The following is a 13,004-nucleotide window of genomic DNA, read 5'->3' on the forward strand; positions in this document are numbered from 1 at the left end:
TTGTCTTCAGCGGTTGTGTCGGGAAGGTGAGCATCATAGAATGCCAATTTAATAGAAGAAAGTATTCTTGTGTTGAGGGAGTACTTGAGTGGAGCTCTGGCCTTATTTCTTATTTCACTTTCTAGTCATAAAAGGAAAGTGTAATTTTAGAATGAGGGCTCAGGCTGTCTCCCCTTAACCCAGTGTTCAGTCTCAGTCTGACTAATGCTGGGGAGAATGCGTGCCACTGTGACCCAACGTGAAGTGAATTGCAGGCCATCAGGGATCTTATGCATCACAGGTGGTCATGTTCTCGCTAAGCAAGCCTGACACCGAATGTGTTTGGAGGGGAAAGAGGAAAAGTTCAATGATACCACAAAGCAGTCATCTGAGAAAGCCAGAAAGTGGGCCCCAGGACAACTACCCTGGTCTCCTTAGCAGGGCGCTGTGTTGAGAAGAGAGAACAGAGAAAGGAGTGGTTATGGTTTCAAAGAGAGGTGGCTTTCTACTCCTGGAAAGACGTACAGCTTCAGAAGCTCACAGGGCAGCTCTATACTCTCCTACAGGGATCCAATGAGTCAGAATTGATTTGATGGTGATGAGTTGGGGGGTTGCTTTTATCATACGAGAAAGGAGAAGGTAAGGCTTCTTCACAACCTCATATTTTTGAAAAGTCAAGCTTTCATTTGCCATTTCTCACTTCTCACACAGAAGGGGAGAAAAGAGCCAAATTTCCGAGATTTTTTTTGGACAAATTGGATGTGGTTGGAGCTGAACTGTATTCAGTCACAAGGAACACATCGCCTTTGGTCCTTTTGATCACAGGTATCATGGACTGAGAAAGAAGTCTGAGGATAATGTCTCAGAGGAGATCAAAATGAACTGATATCATCAGGTTTGAGAATCCAGTCAGTAAAGTATTTATTTTTAAAAGCACTTCTGAAAATTGAGATGCTGGAGGAGGAATGCCCCAAATTGCACTTTCCACTCTACCCAAATTGAAGACATGCTTAAAAAGTTACCTACCTAATAAATATAGTCTGCTCTCAGACCACAGCCACTTCAGCTCTTCCGTCCATTGGCTTAAAATGTAAATTGAAGCAAACCAACAACCAACCATTAGAGCCCCAAACGTGCTATACTGTGCATGGAAGAAAACAAATGATATACACATATTTATATATATTTGGTTCATTCACTCTCATCAGAATTGAAGTAAACAACTCAAGGCCTTGTAAAAACTTTCATACCAAAGTGAATGGACTGATGTCAGTCTGAACTGTCTTGAGCTACCCATTTGTCTCACTGCTTCAGGTGTGGTTGCTAAGCAGCAGCATGGCCCAGCAGCTGGGGGCGTGGTTGGCACACACACTCAGGGGCCACTCCTGACTGCTGAGCGGGAACATGCATTGCCACACGCTCCCCAGGTGACCCTCGTCTGCAGGAACATGGGCAAAGCCCTGCTCTCAAGATCACATTCCCCGCAGCAGATCGCTGGGCTGCAAGTCTTGCTCAGAGTAACAGCAGCATTATCATCCTGGATCAATATGTATTTACCTCCACTAAAGGCACAGCATTAGTTTATCAAAGGTGTTTCAGAGAACGAACGATTCCCTAGATGTGTCCTTTAAGGCCCTGATGATTCGGTGTCAGGCAACGCTTAAGCTCGGCCAAGATAAGAGCAATTTTCACTCGGCCCAGAAACAACCCATCACTCTTCAGCAAGAACACGTTTTGTCCCACGAAACCCATTGCCCCTGAGTCCGGTCCCACTCCATGACCCCATAGGACAGAGTTGAACTGCTCCACGGGGGTTCTGGGCTGTCCATCTGTATGGGAGCAGGCTGCCACATCTTCTTGCCCAGACAGCTGGCGAGGTCAAACCACCAATCTTTCAGTTAGCAGCCCAGCACTGAACCCACTGCACCAGCAGGCTCCTTAAAAACACACTCTCTAGAAAATAAAAATGTCTCAAAAAAACAGTGATCAGCAAAATTTAATACTTCGTTAGTCTACATTTACGAAGAAATAAAACACTCTTTAGAAAAAGGTACACGTAAAGTGAGTGTCCATACCGAAGGAAGAGATGAAGGTAAGTTAAAAAGCACTGGTACTAGCGCTCCCGGTTGGGTGGATGCCAAACAAAACATGCGTAAACACATCTCAATAGCCATCAGCTGCTGACGTTTTCTCAGTCATGTCTTGCTTTAAACCCAAACCAAACTCTCTGCCATTGATCCATACTGATCCATAGTGGCCCGATAGGGCAACAGAGCTGCCCCTGTGGGTCTCGGAGACTGTAACCTTTCACAGGAGTAGAAAGCCCTGCCTTTCTCTCTTGGAGCTGTTGGTAGTTTCGAATCGCCAACCTTGTGGATTGAAGCCCCATAATTAACCACTAGGCCACCAGGGCTCCTTTTAGTCTCATTGGGATGCCTTTAAAAAAAAAAGAGGTCCAATAAAAATAGTGTCTTTCCAGGCAATCTGCTGAGCCAGCTAAATTCAAGGCAGAGAGGTCAGCTCAGAAGGTCGTTTTTGGGACCTTTTGGGAAATTCCAAGGGGAATCTTGATAGATTTTTTCCCGGGACATGGAAGAAGCATGAGAGCTAATTATACAAAAGTTGTAATCAAATGGCAAAGTGCATCGATGAGAAAAAGGCCAACAGAGCAGCACTCAGCTCATCTTCCAGGGCAGTACGGGCTGTCTTATGAGAATTTCACTGGGAAACCTTACCCTTTCCAGCCTACAGGCCTGATGTTGCTGCTGCAGGCTTTGTTGAGTCTCAAAACTGAAAGAACATTGAAAAGGAACAGGATTTGGGTCCCTCGAGGAGGCCCAAGCTGCTGTTTTGACCGGAGGTAAATTGCAGGGTGGGGTTAGAGAGGTGGATACTCCACCTTCCAGTGTGCACACATTTGGATGGGGGATGTGTTGAGAACCAGGAGCTTCACATTTTGAGATTTTTGCTTCATAAGGATTTCGATGATTTTGTAACACGATTTTTTTTTAACTTACTCTCGTAGCTTAGATTAGGAGCTACCCCATCAAAGCAAAGTGATGGTCATCGGTTTTTCAGGTTTATAAACTCATGGGTTTTTCTTTATTCATTTGCACATAAGATGCTCACCTTGGGGATGAACCTTTTTGCCAACAGCAGGACAAACACAGATGTCATCAGAAGGCCCAGCAGTGTCCCCGAGATGTAATAGAACAGAGGGCTTCTGTGAAGACGAGCAGACAAAAGCTTTCTGGAGCCCCTGCAGCACTGATGACAGGAGCCATCAAGCATATTCAGGCACCGTGAACTCAGATGGCAACTTCCAAGAGCCAAGGCATTTTTCATCATAACCTTGGAATTTATGGTAAATAGCTTGCCACTAACTCAAAACAGAATGGCCGAGTTCGCGTCTTTCTTCAACAATACTCACTGAGCAGCTGTCTGGTGTAGCAGGCTCTCGCTGGTAGCTTCCCATGCATTCACAACAACCCCGTGACACCGCTGTCCAGGTGTGAATTTTACGGAGGAGGACAGCAAGGCATTGAGAAGCCAAAGACCTTCCCAAAGTTCGTGTCTGAGTTAGGAGGATTCAGCAGCCCAGCATCTCTGATTCTAAGCTTTCTCCTCATGCTATGTAAACACTGTGGGTTTGGGAAGACCATGGATGGCAAGAAACACACTTGATTACATTCTGGGGAAAATGAAAAAACGGATCATGTTATGAATAGCTAGCAAATGTTGGGCACTGACTAATGTGAGCAAGCTAAGAGATAAAATACTGGGAAAAGAGACTCTTTGTCCAATGAGAAACTGAAAGCCAGGTAAGAGCATCATGTATTTATCAGCTATTTGTTCAATTCCATCTCCTGCTGTCGAGCCACACCACTAGGGAAGGGCTTTACTGCAATGGAAAGAGCAAGGCATCTGGCACCAGAAGACCAGAGTACAAATCTTGGCCCTGGCAGCAATAGTGGTGTGGTCACGGATGCTGGGGTTTTCAGTGATAAATGACAACAGTCACACAGAGCTCACACCGTTGTCATGATCAGATCAAATCAAGGAAGGTGTGCCAATAGATCAAATGAAATCATGCAGGAGGATGATTTCAACATAGGCATATCATACTATAACTGTTACTGTTTTAAAGGTCTTCAAGCACTATCTTCAGACCTATTGTCCGCCAAACCTATGGCAAGGGGCTGGAACTGAGAACTACAAATGCGAGGAGTGTGAGGCAGAAAACGTGCGGCACAACTTTTGCTGCACAACATTAAGAAAGCGAGAATTCATACTTACTGACTTAAGGTCTTTGCATAAAAGAAGAGGAGCAGGCCAGCCACAAACAGGAGGAAGAGATTGAAATCCATCACTGGGGCAAAAGAAAAAACAAACAAACAGAAGATTTTATGTCAATGTGGTGACAGAAAGAAAAGTCAACTGATTGAACTGACACCCCAGAATAAAATGAATCAAGAACATCAAGTAGCATACGAACTGACTTACAGTTTTGACTCACTCTTAGTGTATAGATAAGCGTTTTGGTGACAGGCTTCACAGAGAAACACATGGTCTGTCCATATGGATGGACGATGATGGATACCTCATGCGCCTCCCTTGCTGCCCAGAAGTTTTGAAACGCACATTTGATAAAAGATATAATGGTTTCTGGATACTGGCAATTATGCCTTCCTGTGATATATACAATATGCAGCAAGCCTGGGCTGGTAATCTTTACCTACAGAAGAAGAACAGACAAGTCTGTAAGTCCAAAAGTAGCACTCTTTAATACGGTTCTTAACAGCACAGGCAGAGAAGTGACGGGACCAGGATGGGCTGAATCAAGAATGCTCAGATGCACTTGGTAATGGTCTGACCCCAGGGATGGGCCCTATAGACCTGTGCCTAGGACCACTCACACTCTGGACTACAGATGCGTGTGAAAGTGAATGTTTCCTCCTCTGGATGGTGGTTGATTTGACTAACTCTTCTAGCAAGTGACTGTGGCCAAGGGACATGTGGAAAACAATGAGACAGAAAGCAAATGCGGGCAAACCGATCTGTATCTTCAGTAGTTTATTTTCACCAAACGAACATCGGGTGCCGTCAGGACGCAAGGCTCTAGCTACTCCCTCAGCCTAGAGATCTCTTCTCCCAGACCCTTCTCTGGGGTCACTCCGCGCTTCCTTGAACTCCTTCCCAAACGGCACCCTCTCAATAAAAACTAGGTTTGCAATTTTCTTCTCTATCACAGGTATGGTTTTTTATTTGTCCCTCTCTCCCTCTGAGAATATAAACATCCAGGGATTTGTTTTGTTCATGGATGTATCCTAAGTGCCTGGAACCGTTCCGAAGGCCCAGGAGATACTCAATCTATATTTGTGGAATGTTCAGTGAAGGAAAGTACTAGGCAACTAAAAGCAACTGTTGTCTGGCCACTTGAGATCACAGGTAACGCCAACGTTTCTACGCGGGACGGCAATTATTCTGGACATAGAAGGCTGGGCATTCTCTTGAGTTGTGTTTGAACAGCAGCATGCTGTATATTATTTGAACTGGTTTGGGAGGGGCTAATGAAGGGTATAGAGCATTAATGGCCCCTCTTAGACAAAAGAAAAAAACCACAAAACCCCCAACTCCTTGCCGCTGAGCCGGTTCTAATTCACGGGGACCCTACAAGAGAGTAGAATTGCCATGAAAGCCTTCCAAGGGTGTCACTTTCCCGGAAGCAGACTGCCACCTCTTTCTCCCACAGAGCAGCTGGCAGAGACTGCTGTTCGGTCAGTAGCTGAGCACTTCAGCACAGAGCTCCCAGGGCTCCTCCCACCCGCACACCACTGCCACGAGTTGATGTGGCTCATTGTGACCCAGAGGACCTTCCTCCACCGTGCCTCCTCCTTACATCAGCTGTCAAGCTGACGCCCAGCTCCACGTCATACAAGACCTACTTCCTATTCTTGAAAGAGTTCTTTGTAATTCCCTGCTCCCTCCGACCGACTTAAAAGTCGTCCCTTACCTGGACAGTAGACCATAGGGAGGTCCACTTCATTTGGGTATTTTGATGGAAGCAGTAACAGTCTGATTCAGAGCTCTTAATTAAATCCATTTCCTTCAAAGCTTTGCACCTTGGAGCTGAAAGATGGAAAACAAATGCATTTCTTAAATATTAAATTGTCCAGGCTTTTTTTTTATTCACAGGGATAATGGTAGCATCTTAGAGGTCCATGCCAACTTCTTCTACGTAGCAATTATAGGCCTTCTGTCTTTCCAAACTAGCAGGAGGCGGACAGTGCAGTGTCAATACTCATGATGCCTAAAAAGCACTGTCAGAATGCTGCAGGCAGGGCCTCGTCTGTCCTGGAGTGGAGGCAAAGCAGGGAGGGCAGCTTCCAGAAAGGCTGACACGTGAACAGAGCACAGAAAGGGAAGCAGGAGGCAACGAGATGGAGATCGGTGGGGGTGGGATGTGTGTGCAGAACCACGGCGATAGGACAAAGCCTGTTAGGTCAGCCAGTCATAAAGATGGAGGGGAGATACTGTAGGAGCGCACCCCAACACCGGAGGCGAGCACGGTAAGCGGCCAACTTCATCGGAAGGCAAAGCACGGAAGGATTTTAGTTAGTGTTGGCGTCTCGGCAGGAAACTACTGACACTCAAAAGGGCTTCAGTGAAAGGGTTCAGTGCAGATGTGGGCAGGTGGGATGAGGTTCCCAGGTACCAGCAAAAGTAGAAATTCTTGAACATGGCTGGCCTGAAACACCAAGAGGAGGACCTGATGCTACTGGCGCTAAAGAATGATCATCGAGTGGAATACAGCCACAGCAGGAGTTCCCTGGAACAGCAAGGCAGGGTATTGGAACCTCAAGCTCTCTCTCCTACTCTCCTGCTGGTGGCTCGCATTGGGCAAACCCAACTGGAAGCTAGAGAGCAAAGCAGTCCAGGGGACCCAACCCACAGAGGTCAGCTTCTGCAGCCAGAGCAGGGGAGGGAAGGGCGGCAATGGGGCTGCGGGAACAGGGCCTAATAATCAGCTCAACGAGGAAATGCCAGAAGTCCATTTGTGCTTTGGAAAGGGCTTTTCCTAAGCAGTGTGAAATACTGGATGGGAGGAAGACTGAAAGCAGACCACTAAGGAGGCGCGAAAGCCATCTAAGGAAGACACGAACTAAAGCAGCGAGGATCGGGAAGGAAGAAATGAAGGACAGGAGAACAGGTGTGGAGGGGGAAAAACACTGCACTGCTAATCAACAGGCAGGTGGAGCCTCTCAGCCACGTTGTGATAGCAGCCGGGGCAGGCTGCTTCCCTAAATAGATATCGTCTCTCGGAAACCCAAGAGAGCGGTTCAACTCTGGCCTGTCGGGTCACTGTGAGTCCAAATGGACTTGGCGGCAGTGTGTTCGGGAAGCGGAATCGGCAGGCTTCACAGAGTGTTTAGATGAGGGAGACCAGGAGATGTCATGGAGGTTTCTGGTGAGTGGTCAGACGGTGAGGGCCTGTACTTGGGGGTGGGGCGGGAGGAACAAACTGATGAAGGGAAAGGGCAGATGCGGTTGGCTGGGAACTGGCTAATTTCTGGTTGGAGGGATAAGGGAAGATGGTGAGGCCTGCAGGTCAGAGGAAATGTGATTGGCGATAGAAATGCATTTAGTATGTGTTATAATAGACACTCATACAATCAAGAGATCACAACACAATACAATATCTAGAGGAACAAAAGAGATGTGTTACATAGTACAGAAAGTAGAGACGACAAACACCCCAAGAAAATTATAAACGTTGGAGGTTCGTTTTACTCTGTGTCCATCCCTGTATTCAAATTTGGAATTAATCAGATGTAAGTCCTATGTCCTTCTGGATCCAGGATGCTTGTTCGCCACCACACCTGTCAAGCGGGAAAGAGGGATGGAGCACCACTGTGGACACATGAAGGAACGTGCCTTACACAAAACTGCAACACGAACACTGGAGAAGGACTGGGTGGCCAGCAATAACTCCTGAACCATGACACCCACTGAAGAAACGACACCGAGGAAGCGCAGGAAGCTCCCTGTCCTGCCTACGCTTATCTTTAGCATCAAGTTGAAGAAAGAGCAAAGAGAGACCCAGGGCAAGGATGTCAGGGACATACCCTCCACCTTCTGAAATGCCACGGACTTCCTGAGAGCCAGGGCACTCAGGGAAATGTCCACGAGGACATAGCACATCCCACTGTAAAGCTGCCTGAGCTTTTACTCTCGACTTCACATTGTGGGGAAGCGCGTACACGTTTATCTCTAGATTCACATTTGCAGAGTTGGGAAGTCAGATGAAAAGACTGGCGGATGGGGGTGGTGGCTTTAAAACATTCATGGGGAAAAAGAGAAATAGATCATGGACTTTCTCCAGGGACTTTTTGAAGTGCCCTTACATAAGAAGGCAGGTTAAGAAGCAGGTCTCCCCAAATAGAAAAAGGGTTAGAAAGAAGCTGTGGAGGACCTCTGTCAAATACAGGAGTCTAGAGATGCATCCCTGCAGGCTTTTGCATGTTCACACAGGAGCCCGAAGGAGGAGGTGGGATCGGTGCTGCAAAAGGCCAAGCCGCTGCTGGTGAAATGTAGTCTGAAGTAGAGCCCAGATGCCCAAGAGCCCCTTCCAAGGGCTTGACAAGGAAAGGCCATTCCAGGGACATAAAGGGGTTGGCAGCAAACTGTAGAAAAGATGAATGTCTTAGCCGGCAGTGTAAGACCTGGAAGACTGTAAGCCAGCGGACTAGAACATATTAAAACCCATGAGAAGCCCTCGGAGGGTGAGCAGCAGAGATAGGACTAGAACAAACCCTCCTGACTGGCCTTCGGGTATCCCATGTTCTGCCTTCACGTGGCCTCCCATGGAGTCTCTCAGCAGGAACCAGGACTAAAGTTGCAGACGCTGAGGGGGGGGGGGGTGATGTTGAGAATGCTCTATGGCCCTCCAGAAGGGAGAGGGAGGGAACGTGACAAGCTCGAGGGCCCCAGGCCCCAGCAGTTGGAGTTCTCAGAAGGATGCGCTATTACTTCCTGTCAGCTGTTTTCAGGGTTACTGTATAGAGCACACGATGCTTCAGCAGCTCTTGGCTGTCCTCGCAATCCCTCTCCTAGTAGGTTGGCTTCATGGCTTCAACAACTTGGATCAATTCCCATAATGCTAGTGGCCTGAGGAGATGTCCTCATTGTGAGGTCTGAGCTTTGCAGGTGAATGCTGTCTTGACATGAAGTTTTCTCCATCTGCTCTCCTAAGTCAGTTCGTAGCGAGAGCTCTTAAGAGCAAGGTGATCGGATCTAAGTAGACATAGCGCAAGCATTTGAAGCCAGGACTAAGGGCTTCTCTGTTGTCCAAGTCATCCTGCACTTGGACTTTCTGGAAGGAGTCCCTGGCTGCAAACTGTCAATGTGCTAGGCTGTTAACCCAAAGGTTGGAGGTTTGAGTCCACTGAGAGGCCCTTCAAAAGAAGGCCTGGAAACCGACTTCCAAAACATCAGCCACTGAAGAGCCACCCTGTGGGACACGGTTAGACAGGGACACACCTGAGGGAGGTCTTCCTGAGTCCGAGTTGACTCAAAATCAAACGAAGCTCGCTGCCATCGAGCCTATTCTGACTCAGCGCAACTCCGCGGGGCCGAGCAGACTTGCGCCCCTGGGTTTCCAAGTTAGAAATCTTTATGGGCGCAGAAAGCCTCGGTTTTCTCCCACAGAGGCTGTTAGATTAGAACTGCCGACTTTGTGTGTGCAGCTCAACTCATAACACAAGGAGCCCCTAAGAACCTGCTCAACACCCTCCAGTGACTTCCCCTCACAGGCCAAATAAGACCCACGCTCTCTGCTAAGGGTCCCGCGTCCCACCGGGGTCTCCTCCCCTACACATCCCTCCCACTGCTGCTCCAGTCACGCCAACCTTCCAGCTCCCCCTCAGGGTGCCAAGCCCACCCCCGCTGCACGTCCCCAGACTTGCTGTTTTCTTGGCTTGCAGCTCGCTTCCCCCAGATCTTGGCAGAGCCAGTTCCTTCTGATAATTTATGTCTTTGCTCAAGCGTCACCTTCCCAGGAAGGCTTCCTTGGACCCCACTAGCTAAAATAGCACACCCCAACTATCTTCACTCCTTTTCTTGCTACTGTTTGATTTTTCATCATATCATTTATATGTAATTATAAGCTTATATCCTGTCTCCCCTGAAGTCAGGGACCATGAGCTCATTGCCGTAGACCCAGGATTTAAGAGACACTGAACTGAATATTGGTGTGTCTTGTAATTTGAGACCAGTGTGTGAAAGCCTGGCCCATCTTTCCCAGAGCCTCAGCAGTGCCAGTTCGCTCCTTAAAGGGGGGTGCCCTCTGGCCCTCCCTCTGAGACAACCTGATGTCACAGGGCACCCCCTGCGGTCCCTGCTTATGGCCACCTCCTCTACAGAGCTCACGGCAGCCAGCACAGGGCTATTCTAGAACCAGAGGCTCCACCTACCCCTTGGCCTCACCCCACAATCGGTGGGCCCTTAATTCAAGGTGGAGAGTTATAACCCACAACACCCCCAGACCTTCTTCCGTCTCCTCATCAGGTAGAGCAAGTAGGGGAAAGAAAGAGGTGACTCCCTCAAAATTGTTTATGTTTTGTACTTAAATGGTAAATAATGTATTCTGGGTCAGTGACCCACCGATTAGAAGAAATGAATTTGCTCTTAATTTCACCTTGGTCTTCAACCTGAAAGTACAAATGAATGTAGGCTGTTCAGAATCTGCCTATAGAAATAAGAAATACTATCAGAAATGTATTTCTAACAGCATTCCCCACTGGAATTCCTCAGCGTGGCCTCTGGAGTTTTTTGGAGGGAGTGGGGGGGGGGGGGTTGATGTAGAATTTACACAACATACGTGGTATCACAGACAAGGGGTCAGCATGTCCTGGTATCCTCTGGCTGCCCTCCACTCTTATCACCTCTTTCCTGCTCTTCAACCAACCCTCCCACACACAGAAAATGCCCAAATATCCAAGGGGCTAGAAACTCAGAACCACAAGACGCCACGAGCCCATGAACTCCAAGTGAGCTCATGTGAACCCTGAGCCACAGACTCGTTAGACCAGGCATGACACAGTGACTCGTGGCAAGCCTACTGCCTGCTGAGAGACCGCCCTCTTAGATTGCTGGTAAAAGTGTTATCTGCTAGGCCGCGCCTCCAGCAATCTTCCAGGGACATTTCATGATTCAGGTTCTACCTCCTCTATCTCTACCTGAGGGTGGAAAATAGAAAATGTAGCCAGTTTGATGTTTATTTACAACTCTATTATCCGACTGAACCGCTGACAAAGTTAGGCGGCTGCTCACACATGCACAAGTTTCATGTACTCCTGCACCCCAGCCTTCGCCAGCTGATTGAGAGAGGATGGGCCCTCCTAGTGAGGGACGTACCCCCCCACTGCCATTGAGTTTCCAGAGCTATAAATCTCTATGGGAGCAGAGAGCTTCGTCTTTCTCCTGCAGAGCAACTGGTGGGTTTGAACTGCCGGCTTTGTGGTTAACAGTCCCACTGCTTACCCGACAGCACCACAAACATGAGCTCCTTTGAATGCAACCCGGAAAACCAAACAGAATTGTTGAAAAGGAAGTAATAGCCATTCCATTGATCAGAAAAGAATGATACTTGCCTAGGGAGTGGTACTTCCTCCAATTGAGACGTTAATGGGTCCCCACACTGATGGCTGCCCTAGATGTCTGTGGCAGTTACATAATCTCCTGTCAACTTGAAAAGGGGTGGAGTGTAGCGATCAGGTCGCTGCTTGATGACCTCATTTGGAGATAAAACAGTGATCAATAGCTTACTGGAGACCAGATACATGCTCTGTTACTCTCCCTGTGAGACATTCCTCTTGACAAACCACACAGAGTTACACTGATGGAGCCAGATTCCTGGAGCTGGAGGAGCCACGTGGAGACCCACACCACAGCTGAGATGCTTCCACCACCACTGGATCCACAAGACTTTCCACCCACTGGCCTGGGATCTTCCTGCATTCAGTATCATTTCATGTGTTACCTGAGCCTCAAGAGGAATTTATGGACTAGTATTGACATATGGGGTAGTATCAGACTTAAGGACTTGATCTGGACTGGGCTGGGATGTTTTCTTAATATATAATTGCTCTTTGATATACAGTTCTCTCTTACACACATGAGTGTCTCTGGATTTGTTTCTCTAGTCTACCAGGATTAACACACTCTCCATGTCCTCAAATCTGTTGCAGACCAGGAGAAAGAGCTGCAAGTGGGGATTATCCCAGCTCATCTCGATTCCCAAGAATTCAGGAAGATCTAAATGTCATCCTTATTATAATCAGCCCAACATGGTGGTTTTCTCAGCCGTAGGATTTGCATCTCCTTCCTAATGCTCTGTAGACTTCACCAGGTTCTCGGGACTCTTTCCCTAAATGTGACTTCTGGAGGAGAGTCTATTTCTAGACAGTTGTGTCCAAACTGCTAAAATGAATACAGGAGGCATTAACGAGCTGTACTACCAGAAGGGTTGAGTCAGGTAACCTTAGCCTGTGAAACCCCTTTATTCATTTTAATGACTACTCAATTTATAAATACCCAATTCATCTAATTTTCACCTCATGATTTCTGGATATCATATATTAAAAAGGGACAGCTGTATGTCACCTACTTTAATTAACAAACTGAATTTAAAATCACTCCTTTGTAGTGCTTTTGTCACTTATTAGCTTTCCTAAATGCATTAGTCAGACACAAGGTAAAAATATTCAGTCAAAACTTCAGAAAAGCGCAGGTAGTACTTAAACCTACTTCTCGAGCATGCTAAAAATAAAAAGCGCAAACACTTCTCAAATCTTAGCAGGTCTTCAACAGCCTTCCACATTAAAATATTTCAGCAATGTTCCTCCTGAAAACTTAACCTTAGATGGCTTTCAGATATGGGAAAAAATATTCAGATTAGATTTGAACAGAATAATACCACATATTACACTGGACTGCCATTTCCTCCGTTTGATTTATAACTGTTG

General features: G+C 47.3%; 1 protein-coding gene across 1 annotated transcript in view; it reads right to left on the reverse strand.

Moving 5' to 3' along the window:
* The window catches only part of NEMP2 (nuclear envelope integral membrane protein 2), a 25,383-nt gene that overhangs the window by 10,340 nt on the left and 2,039 nt on the right, over positions 1-13,004 (reverse strand). The window contains exons 2-6 of the mRNA XM_045296547.1: positions 5,993-6,134; positions 4,483-4,714; positions 4,276-4,348; positions 3,109-3,202; positions 1,006-1,120 (exon numbers count right to left, since the gene is read on the reverse strand). Coding sequence (XP_045152482.1) covers positions 1,006-1,120; positions 3,109-3,202; positions 4,276-4,348; positions 4,483-4,714; positions 5,993-6,134 — 656 coding nt within the window. The remainder of the gene's footprint in view (positions 1-1,005; positions 1,121-3,108; positions 3,203-4,275; positions 4,349-4,482; positions 4,715-5,992; positions 6,135-13,004) is intronic.

Source organism: Echinops telfairi, unplaced genomic scaffold (assembly GCF_000313985.2).
Source record: "Echinops telfairi isolate 266 unplaced genomic scaffold, ASM31398v2 ScPeMD7_3;HRSCAF=10, whole genome shotgun sequence".
NCBI classification, from domain to species: Eukaryota; Metazoa; Chordata; class Mammalia; order Afrosoricida; family Tenrecidae; genus Echinops; species Echinops telfairi.